Source organism: Alligator mississippiensis, chromosome 1, assembly GCF_030867095.1.
Source record: "Alligator mississippiensis isolate rAllMis1 chromosome 1, rAllMis1, whole genome shotgun sequence".
Classification (NCBI taxonomy): domain Eukaryota; kingdom Metazoa; phylum Chordata; order Crocodylia; family Alligatoridae; genus Alligator; species Alligator mississippiensis.
The window spans coordinates 103,923,130-103,945,706 of record NC_081824.1 but is presented as its reverse complement, the minus strand read 5'-3'; the positions used below and the strand labels follow the sequence as shown (position 1 = coordinate 103,945,706).

Sequence of the window (22,577 nt, the reverse complement as noted above, 5' to 3'; positions counted from 1 at the left end):
CCAGGGCTATGGGCTTTATATCCTCCTGTGCCACGGACTCTCAGTTGGTGTCCTGCTTTCCCTCTCTGTGGAAACAGTTTAAAACATTGACATTTGTTAAGGTACTTTGAAATCCTCTCATTGAAGGTGTTCAGAAAATGCTAATATTAATAATAATGATTAGTAGAGAACACTAATTGTCAAAAAGGAAACCCTTAACACTCCAAATCTAAAAGTGCCACTGGTGGTAGTGAAGGGAACATAAAGAGAAACTTGAGTCATATTTGTAATATTTTAAATATTTAATAAGTAGGAATATATTGCGCTTCTATGATGGCCTACTAAAAACTTGACAGTCACTTTAGGTACTTAGGTAAGGGGATAACCCTGCAGGAGTCTTCAGTAGTTTTATTCATATGAACAGTCCCATTGCCACTAAGAGGAGTGAAGTTTAGTTGTGTTGCATTATGTAACACTAAATATTTTAGTTAGACAACTGAGAACTACTGGGACTTGTGCTTAAGTGTATTTAAAAGTTCCACCACAGAATAAACAACTTAAATATAATCCATGTTGTTGATGTTAAAAGATGACTTGAGGAAATAGAGCACTACTGAAAAAAAGATTAGATGAGGATGCCAACAGGATACGGTGAGGAAAAACTCAGTCAGAAATGGGTTTTTTACCAACTTTTTACATTTAAAAATAATCACAGTACAATATAGTTATACAACTCCTATCCATTTCAGACTGGAAGCACTAATGGAGACTTCATTTTTAAAATGTCTTTACCATGGACTTTAGTGGCACTCTGTATAAATTATAGTAAAGCTGCTTTCTCCCACCGTGTTATGTCGCCATACAGGTTTAAAGACCAACCATTTATTTTACTAATATTTTTGTATGCATCATAAATTAAGAGTTTTTCCTGAGGTGTAAGGCTGTCTGTCTGTCACAGGATTTACTGCTGGGAGGCAAATTTAAGTATTTTAATCTATCACAGTTTCAAACTGTAATTATATTTTATTGCCCAGATCAAACCTGGAATTGTTTGTTTTTTTTTAATTCCTTTTCCTCCTTTTTCAGATCATGTCTCCATTGGAGGGCTTGGAGACAGTTTTTATGAGTATTTGCTCAAGGCATGGCTGATGTCAGACAAGACAGATGAAGAAGGCAAGAAAATGTATTATGATGCTGTTCAGGTAAATGAGATATTTAAATCTTCCTTGCCATAATAATCTAATCTGTAACTTTCCTAAAGAAACAGGCTCTAGGGAGAATGTGCAGGATTTATGTCTTTGCTATCACAGTGAATACATTTAAAAAAAATAGTGTTAGAAGAATTGCTTATTAACTATAATTGAGAACAATGAATTTCTGGTGTGGGAGGAGAAAAGAACCTAAAACTAAAATAAAATTATTTAAAATAATTAAAATCATCACACACATTGTAAACATGGGAATAGAATGTACTTTAGTATGTGATTTTTTTTTTTAGACAGTTTTTTCTTCAAGCAATGTCAACCGCAATTCCATTTTTTTTCACAGTGACATAAATTAGATACTTTTCTCCATTTGCCTTACATTCATTGCAGAGGGAATTCCTCTACAATGAATTTTATCATTCAGTACCTAAAACAGATTATATCAACTGCTACAGTGTTTTGAGTGCAATCATAATAGTGGGTCAGGATGTAATTAGGGCCCCTCTACACATGTAGGTAACGGTACCATGGGATCGAACACAGGATCCATACAATCGTGCCTCTTGCCATGCCGCACATGCATGGCAGGAGGTGCAGTTGTGGGATTGTGCATTAGATCCCACTATACCTTATTGTCAGTGCAGAGGGAGCCCAACTAGTGCAGTATTGGTTCTTGTGGCTTAGTTAGGATCTGAAAGTAAAGTCGTATACTCTTGCCCAAAAATATGTGGGAAAGATGCATTCTGGCCACTGACAAGGATACAAAGATTCCTGAACATCTTGAGGATGATAAGAAATCAGTCTGAGGGTTCAGTTCTTTCTCAGTTTGTCCAGGCTTCTCTTGGCCTGACAGCTTCATATCCATGGATTCTGGATTGAGCATAAGCCATGTTTTTTGTACTTCGGTTCTGATTTGCTTTCAGACACTGCAGGAAAGGGAGACAACTTTTCCTTTGCTGGATACTGAAACAGGGCTGTGTGTAATGATGAAACTGTAATCCATAGTACCTTTTGCTTACCCCAGCAAGCCTTACCTACCAACAAGGCCTAGTTATTAAAGGAAACTTTTACTAATCATGATGATATATTTAAAGCAACACATTTGTAAAAGCAACACTTTTATTGCAGAACAAATAGAGGCTTTCTTTGGTTTAGTTTAAACCCTTTCTTAAGGAATGTCAGTTAAGCTACAAACGGCTGCTGCCTTTGCCAATAAGTGTGTCCACACAGCATTGTAACTCTCCAGCTATTGGTTTAAGCTTAAATGTAAGCAGGCCTGGATTTGCTTTGCTAAATAGACAAGGCCTAGGTATTCAGGTGAATGTGCCTCTGCAGAGGAGAATGCCAGCAAAAACAGGATACCGTGCAACATAAACTCTTACTGTGCAACATAAACTCTACATGTGTTTTGCGGTACCTCAATCTGAGCAGTTTGCGGTGCCACAAACTACACACAGCACACATGCACCCATTGCACTGCTAATTAGAAACACCATGGCAGGAGTTTGACACTGGGATCTTTTTAGCTACTGGCCAGGCTTCAAACATCTGGATCACTGCCACTGCTGCCACAGGAAGCCCCCAGGACCCCAGGTAAGGTTGCTGGGGTCCCAGCCTCCCTTACCCAATGTGGGACAGTTTGCCCTGCACCAACCCCACATGCAGGGGCACATGCAGTAGCAAAAAGCAGTGGCACAAATTTGTGCCACTGCTATTTTTTGCCATGGCAGCCGCACACCCCTGCACATGGGAATGCACCTTTAAGAGCTAAACCAGTTCTTCTCTGTTAGATATTTAGGTGAGCACAATGTGAGCCATTGCTGTCATTAAATCTCACACCACTAACACAGATGGGGGGGTTTTCACCTTTGTAATAAGATTTATATCTAAGATATAATACCCGTCATGTTTTGTCAATAATATCTTTTTGATTGTCCAGCAGAATTAGAGACAGTGGTAGTGAGTGAGCTTGTTAGTGTCAAATGATCACTAAGTGGCATTCTCTTCCCTATGTGGTCATCTAAGTGTCCGGATTAAGTTATCTACTTGGTGTTTTTGATAATCTTAAATGCCAAAAATGCCACCTACACACGTTGGAATTCTAATACTGGGTCCATAACCCACGCACATGGACAGTTATGCACAACTAAGTATTTGTGCAGACTAGCATGTACAGTAATAGCTGAGGCCAATACACACTCCTTGTGGACCCCTTAGAAGCCTGAAACTGGAGTCAATTAAAGCCCATGACTACCAGACTTAGATATGGGAGGAGATGGGTCTCTCTCTCCTCTACCTCTTCCCCTCCCCCAACCACCAACTCAGTAGCTAGGGTAATCCTTGTCCACAGGAGATATGCTCTTTAGGAAAAAGATGGAAGATTGGTCTCTCCTTCTCCCTTTCTCTCTCCTGTCAGTGCTTATGCTCAGTTTGCACATGTATGTAGATGACCAAATCTGAATGCTTAGATGATCAGGAAAGAATACAATTCCTCCATAAGATAACAATAAATAATCTTCTCCTTGTGATTACCTTGTCAGTTAGAATGAGCTTCTTAGTGTAGGTGTTGCTGTAGTTTTATTGTTGCAACTTCCAGGTATTTCCAGGCCACCACTGCAGGTTCAAACACACTGGATATGTAGCTACATGTGCAATTAAAGGGACTCAATAAAATCTAGAGCTATTTCAACTGGAGTCATCTGCTCCCAGGTACAACGTCTGCACATGTGCTCAGTACACCAGCAGCTGGGGCAGAGCAGCCCTGGGCTGGCAGCAAGCCTGGAGGGTCAGCCCTGGGATCCAGGTGGCAGGATTGAGCAGCAGAGGGGCTGGCTGGGACACGAGACTGCTGAAGTGTGGAGCCATGTGGCAGGCAGCCCCTGCATTTTAGCATCCTCATGTCCCAGCCAGCCCCTGTCACCATCCACACATGTAGAGTAACTGTGTCAGCAGAATAACTGCGCTGTAAGATAATACTATCCCTGACAGCCCTATCCTGTGGCAGAGTTAGTTAATTTACTGCACCCTGATACCAGCACACATGTAGATAGCAAAGTTTTACTATGGAATTAATTAGTCAACTCCACAGTAAAGTGCACATGTAGATGCACCTAGCGTAAACTAGGATAGCTTTATTCACTATCGGTCTGGGTAATCAAGCTGACTGACAGAAGGGATAGGCGGAAGGGTACATACATCCAAAGTCTCTCAAAATCAGGCATATTTTATACATACCTTATTCCTTAAGTAATTCTATCACAAGCTGATACACATTAGACTGCATAGATTCATTTTCTGATCATGCATTTGCTGTCTGGTTAAAATATTGATTGCACACTAGGCATGCATCTTTCAATACCTAAATGGTTTTTACGTTTTGATACTTTATGAATGGAATGTGTTTGTTATGCTCCTGACTTATCCTGCTGAGTACCAACTCGACCAGACACAAATTGATCATTCTTTGCTACTTAATTCTTTTAGGGAAGCCTTGTGCATGAGCTAGTAGAATTGCATTTTGATACATCAAGACTTCCTCTCTACTGCTTGGCTCAGCAATTCAGCCATTATCTAAAATTTAGGAACTTTCAGAAGTTAGCTCTTTCTAGCTAAGCAGAGACTTCTAATATAGTCAACATTTTTCTTTTACTCCCTGTTGCCTTACAGTACTCTTAAGGGCATGTCTGCACTGTAGCTGGAGGTGTTATGTACCTGAGCTAGCTTTAATCTGACTGTCTAAGAGTACCAGTAGCAGTGAATGGTATCATCAGTTTCAGCACATGTTGTACAAGAACTGCCCAGGACTACCTGTGGGTAGTCAGGTCTCACTGAGCTTCATACTGCTGTGGCTTCACCACTGTTGATTCCTGAACTGCTTAAGTGAAAACTAGCTTAACATATCTGCATGTTACACATACTATCATCATACCTCCCACTTCAGGTGTAGACTTATCCTAAGAGACTTATGCCTCTACTTCACATGTGTGGAAATAAATTTTCTCCAATACTTTCAAAATCTGTGAAGGTAATAAAAAGATTTCAGGGATGTATCCTGCCCAACAAGCACCAACATTTATTTTAGTTCTTTTGCAAGTTGCAACTCCTCATTCATTATGGTGTGCTGTCCAGCATCTCAAAAAGAAAGATTTCCATGAAGAGTAGTGGGAAAAAAATCCACTAATTTAGGATCTAGAAAGAAACATTTTGCTGATATTTTATTTTTCTCTTCCATCCAGTGACTTTTATGTTAAAAACAGAAGCATGTTTTATCCTTTAGAAATGTACTAGTTTAATTGCAAATTGCTTTTTTATCAAAGCTAGAGGAAAACAATAGCTAAAATATTGAACATCTATATTTTTAGTGTAAAGTTTATTTGGCTGTTATGATTAAGATATATTTTTGGCTGACCCTGTTTAATGAAGATTTAGTTTATTTGTAACAGGCATAAAGATAAACAAGAGGTGTAAACAAGAGGTGTCCTCATTTTAATTACCAGGACACTATCTAAAAGTGTTTATAAAGCAATCACAGAAAGACTCATAAAACTTGGAATCAACATATAGGAGACAAGTGAATATATTTTTAAACATGGTTTTCCTTTCCCCATTATAAATCAGCAGTGTGTTTTATATATATATTGCCCCTTTTCCAGGTTATCCTTTGGATATGAAAATGAATCCCAAACAACCCATGTCTTGAATTGATAATGTACATGAATAAAAATAACCCCTCAAAATATTTTCCTGTCAAATATTTGACTCTTATCTGCATCAAGAATATAACCAGTCACCATATAAAGTAACAAAGTAACAGTTTATATATAAATGCACTACTCTAACTATTCTATTTTAGGTTAATTTTATTTGATATCTAAGGGACAGCTTAGTAGTTCAGTTACAGCAGTTGTCCTATTGTAATTTGTTACATAGTAACAGAGAAATGGAAGGGACATCCTGGGTCATTGTGAATAGTCTCCTAACAGAACAGGCAACACCCTTACATAATCCCCTTTGTAAAGGAATAACGTTCTATCTCAGACTTGGTTAAGTTTTTTGACCCTACCCAGGGCTGTCCAACTTTCAAGAGTCCAAGGGCCATGCATCCCACAAGCTGCACCAGGTGTTTGTGGGGCTTCAGGGTCCCAATCCTGCATGCCCTAAGAATAGGATTCAGTCAGTCTGTCTAAATTTGAAAAATAGTGGAGCATATCACCTATTATAAACATCTAGAGCAGGGGTTTTGAACCTTTTTTAAGGAGTGTACACCTTGTGGGTACACTTCTGGTGGAGCGGGGGTGGGGGGCTAGCAGCGGCCAAATGCAGCGGTGGGGGGTGGGGCGCTTGTATGTGGCAGTGCAAAACGGTGGATGGCAGCAGCAACCACAGCATGCGAGCTCCCTCACCCCCACGTCCAGGTGGTGCCTGTGTGGTCTGCAGAGGTGAGCCGCTGCCTCCATCCTCCCCCTCCCCCCCCCGGCTCTGTTCCTGGGAGGCAATAGCGCAGCACGGTGGGTGACAATGCTCCACCCCTGCCTGCCTGCACGTACCCCCTAGGCCGTTTCCAAGTACACCCGGGGGTAAACGTGCCCCCAACTGACCCTCTGATCCCTGATCTAGAGGATAACAAGATGGATGGCACTGTAGATGAGGGAAGCAGTAGAAGGGATACTCCCCAATTTTAATAAGGCTTTTGATGAATTCTCCCCTAATAATTTCATAAGTAATCAAAGGAAAGATGTTTTAAAGGAAAAGCCTATAAACTGAGGGCATAACTGGTTAGATAATCATGCACAAAGGGTAGTCACCAATAGCTCAGGGTCAAATTAGGAGAACATATCAAGTGGAGCTTCTATTACCATTGACTATTTTTGTAAAAGCCTTAGAGACTAACTGAATGTATGCTTAGTAAATTTCCTATTACTCAAATTTGGTTGAACTAGCAGAAACTATAGAGTATAAGATTAGCAATCCAAATGCTGTATTAAATTGGAAAATAGTCTGAAATTCACTATACTCTGGAAGAAACAATCAAATGCACAAATACAAGATGAAGAATGACTGGCTTGGCTGTGGTACTGAGGTTTATAGTGTCTGAGAGACTGAATATGAATCTTCAGTATAATACTGCTCCCAAAATAATAAAATCTAAGAGCATACTAGGATGTATTAACTGAATCGTCATATGCAAGACCAGAAAGCAATTCTTCTACTTTGTTCAGCATTGAGAGGCCTCACCTGGAATACTGCTTCTAGTTGTGAGCGTCATGCTTCTTGAAAAATCAGGAAAAACTGGAATAAGTCCAAAGGAAACCAACAAAATGTAGTCAGGACACTTCAGAAAAATTGGAAGAATTGGGGTTATTTAGTGAGAAGAAAAGAAAATTGAGGAAAGGTTTGAAAGTAGTCTTCAAATACAAAAAGGATTATTAAAAGAGGGTGGTGATCAATTGCCCTCTCTATTCACAGGACTGGAGGTAGCAGGCTTAAAATGCAACAAGGGGGAATTTAGAAGCAGGATGGTCCTGTCTAAAGTAGATGGTTGGATTAGATGGCCTCCTGAAATGCCTTCCAGCCTATTTTTCCTATTTTCAAAATAATGTAAGAAATCATTTCTGAAACTTCTTTGATCAAAATATTATTGCAAAGTATATTTTATTTCTATAAAATACTTTTATGATTATTCCTTGAAGACATTATTAATGAAATCTTGAGGATAAATTATGGTCTACAAGTGAAATTACTTTACAAATTAGGCTGAAATTATATTTTTCTAGTTCAGTGTGGAATAAGGATTTAGCATGTCAGTGTTGCCAACTCTTAAAAATATTTGGTGTTTTGTTAATTTAAAACTTCAGTCTCTGGAGATGAGCTGAGACAGTAGCCTTTCATTAAAAAAAAAAAAAAAAAGGTTATTTTTATAGTCCTTGTGTTTGTTGGAAGAAAGCTTGAAGGTACAGACCAAGTCCACCCCAAAAAACCTTACAAAGCCAGAAGGTGAATATAAATAATTCTTTCATCTAGTGCTTTTTACTTTGGGGGAAAGAAAAACCAGACGTGTTCTATACACACAGTTTTCCCACAGTTCTGCGGTGAGACTAGATTAAGGAAGTTGGTGATGAAAATATTATAGTACTTTCTCATACACATCCTGAAATCTAGGAGGATTAAGTGCAGCTCCGTGGTCTGAATACCTAGGCCTAAAACAGATGTTGTTTTTGTTTTAGCATCAACAGTGTTGTTTTTGTTGAAACTTCAATTGCTTCGTTAGCTGACAAAGACATTGTCCATTGTTCCTCAGGGTTGAGCTGCTTCCATTCCTGGGGCTTCAGGGGCTTGATCATGCAGGACAGCTGCAAACATGAGAATCCCATGCCCCCTGCCTACAAAAGCATACTCTGGGAATCGCCTAGCTGGGGATTCCCCAAGTGCATGCATCAAACAGCAGTATCCCAACTCAGGCCACATCTTCAAATGAGGGAACCTGGGCATGTGTTTGTGAAGCTTTAAGGACCCAATCCTGTATGCACAGGATCAGGCCACTGAAACCCTGGGAACACCTGTGTATGGTAGCTGGAGAATGTGGGCAACTCTGAGCTTCCTGTGCTCTCCCACCCATAAAGCAAACAAAAGTCTGCTGCAAAAAAATAGCACAAATTGATACCACCTATTGTCATGGCCACAATTTTTGGCATTTGTCATAACAAGGAACATGGACATCTGTTTGTTTGGCTTTTGTGACAGCACAAAGGTGATGTCTGTTTCCAGCCCTAGACACTTACGTTGGCAACAAACAAACTGCCTGTATGGCTAAGTACAGATGGACAGAGCCAAAGGTTGAATCGAGTCAATCTTCACAAGTTAGTGTAAACTACATAGATTGAGCCAATAAGCAAATGAACAGACATTCACTTTTGATTCTGGAAATGCAGCCACATGTCTTCAGTGGCCCAGGCCAGAAGCCAGGGAGTACTAGAGCACACCTCCCTGCTCAGCTGCAAGGAGGTTTGCAGGGAAGATGCAAAGCATCCTGGGATGCTGGGGGATTGTGAGTTAACTTGAATCTGGAGGGAATCTACGACAGAAGTTCAATAAACTGATTTAATCTAAATCAGTTAAGTCTTATACGACATCCACCTAGGTTTATCTTAAACTGGTTTCAGCCATTTTGAATGTGGTTTATGTGCACTGAACTTCTAGGTTAGGGGCAGACATTCAAAAAGCCTGAGCCTGCAAAAATTGAATCAGTTCAGGTTAGTGTAAGCTGGCTAGGCTGAACTAGTTTGTAACCATACAGACATCCCCTCTGGACTGAGGAAATGCGAGCACATGCTGTAGTGGCTCAGGCTAGAAGCCAGGAGGCACTAGAGCAGCTTTCCCTTCTCTTCCACAGTGTTGAGTTGAGGGGGGTGATGGCCAGGCCCTGACAGGATGCTCTGATTAGAGAGGGGGGTTCCCTCTCCCCCTTCCCCCCCCCCCCCACAACCCCGGCTGCTCCTCTGACCAGTGACAGAGGTAGCATGAAGTTACACAGCATTTATCAGACCATCTGCAAAACAAAAGCTTCTCTCATTAGTTCAGGCTCTTTTTAAACAACTTTTTCCAAGGAAGTAGTGGAGGGACATTACCACCTGCCTGTTGATTTGCTCCAAACAGTCCTAAGCAGATACTGTCCTGTCTGCCTTTGTCCTGTTTGCCTTACACAGGCATCTCTCAGCATTAGCTAGCATCCCACATGCTGGCTATGTCTGTGCTGTGGGAGAGAGGAGGGAGGGATTCCTGCTTGACAGCAAGTGGTGAAGTGGTGTTGAGGCAGGGGAGTCAGGCAGATCCTGCTGTGCCTACAGTCTCTGCCAGAGCTGCAGCTAGGGAGCAGAGGGATGGGGCCAGCCCTGCTCTAGAGCTTAAAGCCCAGCCCAGGGCTATAAAGCATTATGGGATGCTAGGGGACTCTGGTTTAAATTAAACCAGGAAGGGGTCTAGGATAGATATTGCATACATTGGTTTGACCCAAATCAGTTAAATCTGATACTACATTCAACCAGGTTTGTCTCAAACCAGTTTATGTGCACTGAATGTCTGTTCTGTTACAGATTTAAACCAGTTTCTGATCACTTAAACTGGTTTATGTGTAACATCTGTCCCTAGCCCTGTTGTTTTACAGATTTGAACTAGTTTCCAATCACTTATACCAGTTTGTGTAATTTCTGTCCCAATCCTATAGGTTTATATGTTTTTGCCAGACTTCTGTGACAAGAGACATCATTGTGGAAAGACAGTGTGAAATCTATGGAAAATCTTACTAAAGAAAATAAAAAACTATTTTTCTACTTTATTAGTCAATATCTTTTCCCCCCACTGCATTTGTACTAAAAGTCTCAAGTGCTAGTGTTAGGTCTAATGATATCTCACATTTTCAGTTTTTCCCAATTGAACCATCTCCCTTTCTGAGCAGTCATATTGATTGATAATGATCTCCTGGCTGCCAGGATGAGGTGCAGGTAAGCAACTTGCATCAAGGACAAAGCCATTAGTACTCCATAGATCAGTCAGCAGCAGGTGATAGTACACTAGCTGAACACAACTAATTCTCTCCCAAAAGGTTAATTTAGCAAAAGGTTGTCATTGCCGATGTATGTTTTATGTGAAATAACTCTTTACATACCCTTATTCTCTAAAGATGCATTGTCTGTCATGTCATGTGCCATTAAGAGTGTTAGCAAGGGTGCTAATAAATTTATTAAGCTTCTCCCTGATGGCATTTCTCTTCTGGGCAGCTACAAGGGCTCTGCTGAAAAATGTAAGTGAATTTTCAGACAAAAATAAATTGTCTGTTTTCCCCAGCAAGCATAACAAGTCTTCTGTGCTTATCTCTCTGTTCATTAAAAGATGATGTATAGTCATAATAGTTAAATGCCTGTCAGCACTTCCATTATAAACTCTTATACAACTCGGCTATAAAAATCCACATTTCACTTCAGCTCAAGCTTATTATATGGTATATGATATAAAAAAAGAAACAGAAGCAATAAGTACCCACAAGTTTCAGGAAATGTTTGTTATGTATTTGCTATTAAAAAATAAAAATAAGTAATGTCACAAATCTAAGGATTTGTTTAGACTTCATTTGAAAAAAAACAAAAGAAACCTTAATAAGTGGTTAGGATCCAGTATTCAATCGGATACAGAACATTTAACTTGATTTCTTTAAAAAAAAACAAAACTGGAATTTTGTATTCCAGCCTTAGCAATATAGTTCTTAGAAAAGAGTTGTACATGACTTTTGCAAGTGCCAGTTGTATCTCCATAGAGTTCAGGGTGAGTTCAGTCTTGCATTTTAAGCATGAATAAAATGTTCTGTTAGGTATCAAGGATGAAATTATCGACCACAAAATTAGAGCCCTTGTTTTTCACAAATGAAAAATTATTCTTCAGTATATTTGGCATGTAAAATGTTCTCTTTCAATCAAATAATTGTCCTGGTTCAGATGGTTAGTATGTCCCTTTTTCAGTGGGACCAAAGCCGCAGGCTGTCCTTAGCAAACATGACATCACTTCCTTCCAGGTTTCTCCTTGAAACAAAAAAAACAAACAAAAAAATTCAGTGCTGTCTGAAACCACAGAGGATTTGATCTTCTGTAAGGAAAAGTCAGTTTCCTTCCCATCAGAAGTAATAGGCTTACTTTACTTAGTTTCATTGAGAACCATGTGAGATGGAATAAGGCAATTCTTTGCACTTCTGAAAAAAAGATTACTCTTCAGCATTTGCTGACAGATTTACTGTCAGTTATGAAGAGTAACAGTAACATTGCTATTAATCTATTCTTTTCAAAAGCCACCCATAGCACCACGACAACTGAAGGGGGAAGGTGGGAGAGGGAGGCTCAGGCTGGTTATATATGTGAAGGAACATGTAAAAGCTACAAGGGAAAATTCAGTATATACATGCAAAAAAAAAACAACCTGGGGTATATCATCTGCCTGCTTTGTACTGCCAAACAATGTAAAATGACAGTTTGACCTGACCTGAGTACCCCAGCCACTTTGTGCTACTTCAGAGGAGCTAAAAAGCAGCCAAAATGAACTGGGGGATCTGGCTGTAAATGTTAATATTAAAAAGGAAAGATTTAGAAAAGAACTGCCTTCAAACCATTAGAGCGATTGTGTTGGTAGTATTCCCTCTTGATTTTTCATTTGATTTTCATGTATGAACTTTCAACAATTTAAGAAAACCAGAAAATTCCCAGGAGGGAAATTACATTAAAATAGAGTGATGGCTTGAGAGTACTTATTAGTAATTTAGTGAAAAGAAACCTTACAGAGATCTAATTACCCACAAAACAAGCATTACAAACCTAGTAAATTCAGCAATAAGTCTGTATTAAAAGAAATCTAAATATATTAAGGTGTGGAGGTATACAGGGAAGACCATTTAAAAAAATTGTCTCTGTTTGTAGTGACACCAGAAGGAAAAGAATTATTTGTCTTTAAAAAAGGGGTGTAATCAAGGACAACAAGCATAACAATGCATAATTGTAATTGTATGGTTAGTATATAACATCCCTGAAGAGCAAAACTACACTTTGTATGCATGCATGGTGAAGTAGCTATCTGGCTACATTCCATTTCCTGGATTTTCTATTTATGAATGTTGCATTATTACCTTTTAGGAATATTATTTTTACCTGGTTTTCATGGTTTATATTGGAACTAGACACCTTTGCAGTATACCAAAAAAAAAAAAAAAAAAAAATCTACTGTTTTGTGTGCCATGTAAGTGACAGTGTTATCTACCATTATATTACCTTTGGGTATATATTTAATAAGAGTTTGTAGAGTAGATGTCAACAGATGTATTCCTCATGTTGATTGTTGACAGAGGTAAACTATTCAGCTCCTGCCACAAATTTGAAAGCACAAGGATTTCTCTCCTACTGTCCAAAAACTTAAGTCTGAGTATAAGGGAAGAGATGATGTAGATTGTAGGGTAGTGCTTCCCAGACTTGTTTCCTCAGCATGACCCATTTATGAACTCATTTCCCCAGCTTGGCCCCTCACTCCCAACCTCCAACCCCCCACAATCCCAGGTGCTCTTCATTCCCCACCCACAGCTCCTTGCCCCCTCCCAGCAGTGCTGGAGCCCCGGTTACCACCAGTGAGAAGAGGCAGCTGCCCAGCTCAGAGTTCAGAGCCCAGCTCTCTCCGCCCCCCATCCCTTCTCCCCCATGGGCAGCATTGCCAGACCTGAGCCCATGGGAAGGATACAGGTTGCCTGCTGCAGGCTTGGGTCTCCCTGCCCTCTTCCCTCCCCCTGTGGGGTCCATGGCCCAGTAGGTAGGCCCCAGTCCAGGAGGGAGGGAGCACTGCACTGCACCTCCAGGGCTGCCAAGCTGAGGTGCCCCCTGCTCACCTGGCAGCAGCGTGGGCACAACTCCCCACCACCGCTGCTGTCATGCCTCAGCTTGGCAACTATAGTGATGTGGCACTCCTACCCACAATTGGTTCCATCCACTGTGCCGCAGAGGTGGCTTCTGCCTGGACTTGGTCCAGCCTGGCTGAAAGCTCACACCCTGCTGTGGACACAAGAAATCTCAGGGGCACATTTATCGTGGCCCCATCCGCTGATGTTGCAACCTCATTTGGGGTTGCAGCTCACAATTTGGGAATCATTGTTGTAGAGGGAACAGACAGAGGAGAAACCTCAGTTACCATCCTAAGTTAGTGCTACAGCATATGATTTTCCTCTTCCACTACAATTATGCTGAACTCAAGGTTGGGAAAGAGCCCTGCAAGTGACCCCGTAGGAGGAGATATGTAGGCGGAGTTGTCCATTTTTTCATAGTAGGTTTCTAGCCCCTATGCTTGCAGAAGCCAGCTCAAAACTGAAGCAAGTGTAGCTTGTTGGTTTAGAGACCAGAAAGTAAATGAAAAAAGCTCAACATTTAGCATTATAAAAAATCTATATTATAATTTGGGGACCTTATCTGTGAGACTTGAAGCCTTGTCTTTGGCAGTGCTGCAGTTTCCAAGGCTGGGTTTTGTTGGTTTTTTGTGCCATTGACCAATACAAATCTCACACACATGCACACAAAATCTAGTTTTTGCAACTCCTGTATGGCTCATAAATGGGAAGTAATCACACAAGTCTTGGCACCACAGCCAGGCACATGCCTTACTTTTTATATTAGTGATTTGATAAGAATGACACCAGAAATAAGACAAAGTGCACTTAAATCAGAATCCAAAAGACAAAAGGGAATAATGTTATTTCTAATTACTGCTTGAGAGCTATTATGCCTGCTGAGCAGGAGGGATAATTTCATGCATAATGAATAAAGGATAACTGGCTGAAGGGCATTGTCACAGGTTAGGGGATGAACAAAGTAAGTACCTTTAGTATTGAATAAAAACACAAAAATTACCCACAATACAATATCAGCTATAAAAGTTAACTGAACTATATGATTATGCAAGTGCATTCTAACTCATGGCCATCTTAGGTTTATTCACATTAATATTTATTGGAATTGGTGTGGTAAAATCTGTATATCCTGATTTGGTCACTTTTCCTTCTAATCCCTCTTCTTACTGCCACAGCCCTACATCAGCTATCTCTTTTTTTCTTATACTGATCACAGGTAGCATCTGCAGTTTACTCCCTTTAGAATTATGCATTCCAGCCACTTCTTCCTTGCAATGTTTTAAATTGCTCTGCCTCCAAGTTTCGCATTAGAAAAATATGGCTATTGTTCTCTAAAATGTGTTTCTGTGATCTTAAAAAAATCTAATTATTTCAGAAAAAATCTCTACCATTTCTTAACAGTTACCCATCAAAATATATTTCAGCTAATTAAACACTTACTTCCTCATGCTCTTTTTTCACTGATATGACATTTTGCCTCATAAAGAGGGTATTCCATTTTTGAGCAGTAAAATAATACATCTCTCAATATTGATAAATATGAAACTACCTGATCCACGGGTGGTGAAATTTAGTGGTGTAATTCTGAGATAAAAATATTTCTTGGAGTTAAGGTTGAAATAAATGCCATGTGTATTATTTTTTTAAATATGTTGAAAAACTTCCAACTAAAAAGATCTCCATTACTGTCCTACTCAGTCTCTATAACACATTTAACTGTCTATATTCCAGTCCAAAATGTGAACAACTAATTTGCAAAATATTAGTAACATCTTCTACATAACTGGTACCGTCTAGATGCTAATCATTCTTCAGTTCCACAGTGAACAGCATCTTTTTCCTATTCTCCTGTCCCTTGCCTTGCCTGTACAAAAAAAGGCAGGGCACTTTACTGCATTCTGTTTCTCCCTCATACTCAAAAATATTGCCTTCCATGTATATGTTCATTATCTAACCCTGCCCTAACCAACAAATCTAATACATGCAACAATGCTTTCTGGTCTGATGACTCTTAACATTTATAGAACTAGCTCTAGGGGTGAAAAAGTATGTTTTGATATGGTAGTTGTGCCTGTAGAGACTTTAAAAGTGCACATCTTTGTATGGTATTTAAGTAGGTTGTCAGCTATGAAAATTCATGCCTTTATAAACCAGCTAGTCTAGGTGCCCCACTGCCCTACCTTTTGCCTGACTTCAGACTGACATGGCTAATCATCTGTGACCTTCTTGTGGGTTTCTTTATATCCTGATACTTGCTATGGGATATTGTAGCTACACTAAATTTCATATAATTGATACTGTGTCCTCTCCTATTATAACCATTTTTAAATGGTGAAGCCTTAGAGCAGGTGTGTCAGGCTCACCCTGGGCTAGATCTGGACCACAGGGCCATACTAGGGTGGCAGCATGGATTGGGGGCTGGGCAGCAGCATGGGTCCAGGAGCATGCAACTGCATGGAGCCACATTTAGGCAGTGCGGAGCTGGGGGCATGCCATAGCAAAGAGCCAGGGAGATGCAGTAATGGAGAGTTTTGGTTGGGAGATGGAGCCAGGGGTGTGCAGGAGCACAGACATAGACAGAACTATGAGCAGCAGACTCCCAGCTCTGCACTGCTGACTAAACACGGCTTCATGCTGCTCTTGTCCAGAGCTCTGCATCACCACACGCCTTGGCTTTACACTGCTTGAAAATAGCTTTATCCCACTGCATACCCTCAGCTTTATACTGCTGCCTGGTGGTGCAGAGCTCTGGCCAGTCTGTAGTGCCAAGGGCATACAGCAAAGCAAAGTTGAGGTCATGCATTTCCAGTAACCCACTAGACTACTGGTGGGCCAGATCTGGCCCGAGGGCTGTATGTTTGACACCCCTGCTGCAGCATAACCAGTAGGTCATCTTTGCCTTGGCAGGGTCAGAAAAGTAGAGATGAGGAGGGAGTTATTGGTGAAGAGGGACCAGTTACTGGGTGGCAAAGACTATCCTCAAGATGTTGAGTGGGTAATGTACTGGGAGGGCAGGGTGTTTCAGAAAGCAGAATTGTCTGACTGGCAGAAAAGGATCTGTGAAGAGGTATGCAAAGTTTTGGCAGCAGCTTGCTTAGCAGCCTGTCTATGAGGACCAACTTACTCTTCACCCGGAAAAGGCCTTGGCAGTTTTGATGGTGCATGAAACAGCATCACATTGATATTTGCTGCTCTTTTGCCTGTTTAGTTTGCATGATGTATTTAATTAAGGTCATTGTCATTCAAGCACCAATTGAAGGCTGTAGCCTCCACAGGGTTCCTCATGCAGCCTCAGTCAACTAGAAACTGTAAATGTCATGAATCTTCAGTTTTGTGCTAGCTTCTGGAACCCAACCTTTCTTTTTTTTTTAACTTATTATCTTGTAAACTCTGTAGACATCCTCTCATTACTAACAATTTCTGAAGGCCGCGTATGGAAGCTCTTGTCACTAATCCTGAAAAACTGTGTTCATAATTAGTGTTTACAAATACCTAGTTGCGCACAGCATACAATTACTACCTGCTTGTAGGTATATAGATGGCTCACCTCTCTTACCTTGAGGACTATGATTGTCCAAGGGCTATCCAGGCAGTGTTGGGGATATGTCCCTAATTTCCTCAAAGGGTTAACTAGAAAAAACTAATATAGAAAAAACTTTTAAGGTCAAGCCGATCTAGTTATTCTTGCTGGTGATTGATATTTGGGAACCCAGAGCATTTTTGTACTATAATACAAAGAGATTAGTTGATCGCCTGTTATGTTTAATTTTTTTAAACTATTATAAGTTTTTAGCTAGATTAACTTTAACATTTCCTTAGCAAAAATTCTTCTGGTCCAGCACAAAGAATGGAAAAAAATCAGAGAAAAAGGAGATTTGTGAAAGGTGTGTCTGTATGTCTCAAAACCAAATTTTGTAATAGAAACTGCATTAAATAAAATGAGCCATAATGCTAGTGATTGTAAGCCAGATTCAAATCCCATTCAAGTTAATGCCTCTTTCCAGTGAGTTTTGGATTAAGTCTTAACAGTTCCATGACAATTGCCAGTCTTTATCATGCATGAGAATAATTTCATAATCTTTTCTTCATAGATTTTGTCTAAGTCAGCAAACTTTGTGATAGACAGTAGTTTAATGTATTACTTGTTTTGTTTTTAAAGATACCAAATTCAAGAAGCAGATAATTTATAGTAGAAATACTACTTATTACCAGGATAATGCTTTTTAATTAGGTGAGAATACCACCAAGAAACAGGTTTGCTCTGCTCTCAGCTTTTGAAAAGTTTTAGTTTTTGAGGCTGGTCCTTTTCCCTAAGTGGTTGGTAGCTGAGTGTTTATAATTTGTTAGTATTCTGAGAACAATTATCTGCAAACTATTGGGCATTTTAAATAATAACACATTTTATTATAACAATTTTATTACAAGGCATTTGAAAGATTCAGAAGATTCTTTTATCCAATTATTTTTGCCGTCTAAATAAAGTTCAGACATTTATGCATCAAATACATTACATAGTACTTTAAAGCCTGTTTTATCAGTTATGTAATTGATATAAAAATATTTAAATCCTCATGGAATAACCAATGAAAACAATGGCTTTTAACAACATTTGTTTAGAATAATTACCAAGTAATACCAAAAAAAATCCAGTTTTCCCACCCGTTTGGAATGGGGGTTTAAAAAAGAGGGGAAACGCACGGATGGTATAGACCTGGGGGAGGAGGGAGCCAGAATCCACATTAGGCAAAAGCATGTCCCTTATTTTTAACCACAACCATCATTAATCTGTAGGAAAGCTATTTAGGCTTTATATAACTATTTTGGACCTTTTTTCAGAAGCCCATATCATGTGGTGTGTTTTGGCTTTATTTTTTTAATTTGAAGTAATAGTACTTTTTAAATGCCCTGTTTCCTTTATAAAAATGAAGGTTAAAAGACAAGTCCAGGTGTTCAATGCAGTCGATACCCAGTAATTGTCAGAAAGTGGTGGTGCAGTTTGGAACAGACTGAGCAAGGAAAAAAAAGAGTAGGCTGAGGAACTTTGAGCCAATAAAAGATGCTGGAGAAAAGAAAGTAGTCTTTAGCGCATGTTTGGAGATGAGAAAAAGATGACAAAACGGGAAAAATGTTAATAGAATGTGTAGGCAATAATATACAGTAGCTCTTTCCTGTTGGTAAAATAACATTTGTAGTCATTTAAAAGGGGGGAAAAACCTATTTTCAATACTTCCTGTGTGCAGCTCAGTTTTTATCTTGGTCTTTAATAGGTCCACATACTATGGCGCACTTTTTTTGTGTATGTGGACTACTAAGCTTCTCTTTCTTTTCATTTGTATTTCAGTAGTATTTCCGTATTTCATTATTCCACTGAAATAAAGCATTAGTGACCAATTCAGTATATAGTTGTAGACTTGAATTGATTAATTTTCTGAAGACCTCCAGGATTCCTTTCTCATTCTTTTTCACTTATTCCAATGATTTATATAACATTATGTTTATAAAAACATTATGTTTATATGTTTTATATAAATTTACTGGGTATAATGCAGATACATGCAGCAAAGATGATGGTCGCATTATTGTTGGTTACCAACCTGTTCTAGGAAAGAAGAGCTGCATTTTCAGTCCTTGTAATTTGAGAATGCTAACTTCAGCTGAAACACTATGCTGAAAACAAAACTAAAAGCAAAGAAGCTGGACTGGGTAAAAATTTTGGTTAGTTGTCTATGTTTTTGTGTCATTTTGCCTTTGCTTTTACACAGGACCCTATGAAATAGTAGGCTTTGGTTCAAAAACTTGTATTTTTTCAGGCCATAGAGACCCATCTGATCCGGAAATCTAGCGGAGGTCTGACATATATTGCTGAGTGGAAGGGTGGCCTGCTCGAGCACAAAATGGGACATCTGACTTGCTTTGCCGGAGGCATGTTTGCACTGGGTGCAGATGGAGCTCCTGCCGACAAAACAGGCCATCATATTGAACTTGGTGCTGAGATTGCCCGCACTTGTCATGAGTCTTACGACCGCACAAGTAAGTATTGTATTCTAAAGTTTGACGTGTACGCTCTGCTCAGAAATTATATCAAATACCGTTTATCAACAATTCTGGCCTTGTTAAAGCAGGTGCTGAGGTACAATCCACTGTTTTATATAATGAATGTCCATTAAGCTGAACTCTGTTCTACCATGCTCTTTTGTTCCACACAGTGACCATAAAGTTGGCTGTGGCTTCATCCACAGATCTTTTGCCTGCACCTATTGAGTCATATCTACTTGTTTTAGTGACCAGCACATTTTACTGCTTTTCACTACCCTGAACTCTGGAGAGGCCAGCACAAATACTAATAAGATTTTATACTGTTGTGCATCAACAGAATTGTTAACCAAGTTCTGAAAGCAGGACAAAGTCTACTCTCAGTTCCATGCAACACTAGACAGTAGAGTTGCACACAAATAATATGGATTTGTCTTGCAGGATCTTTTAGACTGCTGAAGCAAAATGATGACAGAACCAAATTTAACTTTCAGATCCCAGGGCCAAGTTGCAAAGTGGGTTGGGGTGGGGAATACTATAATAAGATAAGCGTATCTCATATGTAGTGATCAACACAATAAACTTGCAAAATACTACTTTTACCATCACTTTTCAGAATATAGCTGCACTTTAGGGCATTGATGAAATGCAGCCCTTTATCACTAGAAATAGGGATTTCCCAAATATAACACTATCTGCATTATACGCTATGAGGAGGACATTGAAAAATTGGCATCAATGGTTAAAGGTATGACCAATATTTAGTACTTTCCATAAATTGTGATGTTTTGTTCTTGAAAAGTAATGTGTTTGGGGTTTTTTGAATAGCCTCAAAAAATAAAGTGAATAGCTGAAAACTGTATTCATGCTAACATTGTTGACCATTTAATTTTTGCGTTCTAGGTATGAAACTGGGGCCTGAAGCTTTCAGATTTGATGGGGGTGTTGAGGCCATTGCAACAAGGCAAAATGAGAAATACTACATTTTGCGACCTGAAGTTATAGAGACCTACATGTATATGTGGCGGTTCACTCACGATCCAAAGTACCGGCAGTGGGGTTGGGAAGCCGTAGAGGTAAAAACATATTTTATGGGTTTGCTTTCCTATTAAGTCTTAGCATCTTGGAAATGAGATGCTTCTAAAAATGTCTCCATGTAAGATATCCAGCTCTTACGTAGTAGTGCACAAGTGGTAGCAAATGACACAGCAGAGACATCTCTGGAGATCACGTGAAATTAATCATTTTGACTAAATCCAGTCATGGCAGTAATCCAGACCAGAAAAAGTCTCTGTTTCTTCATTTGCTGCCTCCTGGACCAGAAATGCTGCAGTTTAGTATTCAATGCAAAGGCAGGACTTTATGGAGAAATCCTAGTAGTATGTGATACAGGAACACAAATGCATATCACATTTAAATTTAGCAAGGAAAAATAAATAGTAACAAAATATCTTTTTTGCAATATACAGCCATTTCATTAAAAAAGACTCAGTAAATCCATATTTTAAAAAATGTAAATGTAGACCAATATTTGAAAAGTGATAAAAAGTTTTTGGTGTTTCTTATAAGAGTCCCCAAATTTGCAAGTTACTTTGAAAGTGTACTTGATTAAAAAAAATGTAAGATCTTAAAAAGGACAATCTGATCCTCCAGCTTCAACTTAAGTGCATCATAAGCTTTTCAGTTTAATTTAGTTACCCTCTATATTGAGGCTAGTTAATTTGTGTTTGGCCAAAGTATAAATATTTCAGATAGGCCATCATCTTGATTGAAGACATAAAGAGATGGAAAATCTACTGTTTGCCTCGTTTCAGGGCTTACTAACCTTCACTGTTAAAATCTGGTGCCTTATTTCTGATTTGAATTTCAGCTTCCACCTATTGGCTCATGTTGTGCCTTTCCTTTCTAGATCAAAGAACCCTTCAGTTTCCATTTTTTTCCCTGTGAAGGTACTTATGCGCTGTAATCAGGTCACCTCTCAATCTTCTCTTTCATATTCTAAACAAATTCAGACAATTATATAACATTTTTTCTCATCCGTGAAGACTTTCTGTTGTTCCTTCTTACCCACAGTGCTAGCCTCGGTAGATAAACAAGTTGAAACAATTCTCTACACACATTTTACCAAATTGGCTCAATTTGCTTGAGTTTGCTCTGCACATGCCTTCTTACTGTTCTCCTGTTATATTGGTCATTTAACATACTCCTGGCTGCTCCATCAGGGTCAATCAGCTCCACTGCATGCAAGAGACAGGCTGTCCTACATGTACAGTCTTCTCTTCCAGTGACATGTTATCCAGTGTTCTTGAAATCCTCCAGTTTTGCACCAGTTATGCACCCAAACAATTCACCGCCAACATCTGCCTTCTCTCACTTGTAGAACAAAAGGATCTCTAAGAAGCCCACTTGTGCATTCCTCTTCTCCCATTGTCTTCTAAGATTTCTGATGTATTCTGTAATCTGCATAGTTCCACACTATGCTATGTCATTTGATCCATTGGGTATCTCTGTGTGGCAGAGCACCTTTGGGGTGCTCACCACTTTAGCGCTCTCACTTGAAGGAGCAGCAGGGGAAACATCCTCCATGTACCATTTAAAGGGGGATGTTGTGTGGCAGGGCACTGTTGTTACCTGCCACTTTAAGATGGGCCAAGCAGCCAGCAGGTGCTTAATTGCGGCAGCCATTTTAGAGCTCTGACCACCCATATAAACAGGGCTGTTCAGCTGCTGGCAGCTGAGGCAGCAACATCTCCGGGCTGCAAGGCTTCTTGGAACACCCTGGAGGTAAGGGCAGGAGCTGTAGGGGATGGTTAGGAGGCTCCTGGTCTTGGGTATGACCTAAAACTGCACCCTGCTGGGAGTGGGTGGCCTGGTGGGGCTCTCAGTGGTGTGGGAGCCCCAAAGAAATGCCAGGCCAGTGATCACCCTGGTGAAAGGTGGGT

The 22,577-nt window shown here is 39.8% G+C and overlaps 1 protein-coding gene across 1 annotated transcript in view; it reads left to right on the top strand.

Annotated features, from left to right (window-relative positions):
* Positions 1-22,577, top strand: part of MAN1A1 (mannosidase alpha class 1A member 1) — a 246,587-nt gene that overhangs the window by 205,815 nt on the left and 18,195 nt on the right. Inside the window, exons 8-10 of the mRNA XM_019479484.2 lie at positions 1,066-1,181; positions 19,413-19,632; positions 20,539-20,711. Of these exons, the coding sequence (XP_019335029.2) occupies positions 1,066-1,181; positions 19,413-19,632; positions 20,539-20,711 (509 nt within the window). The remainder of the gene's footprint in view (positions 1-1,065; positions 1,182-19,412; positions 19,633-20,538; positions 20,712-22,577) is intronic.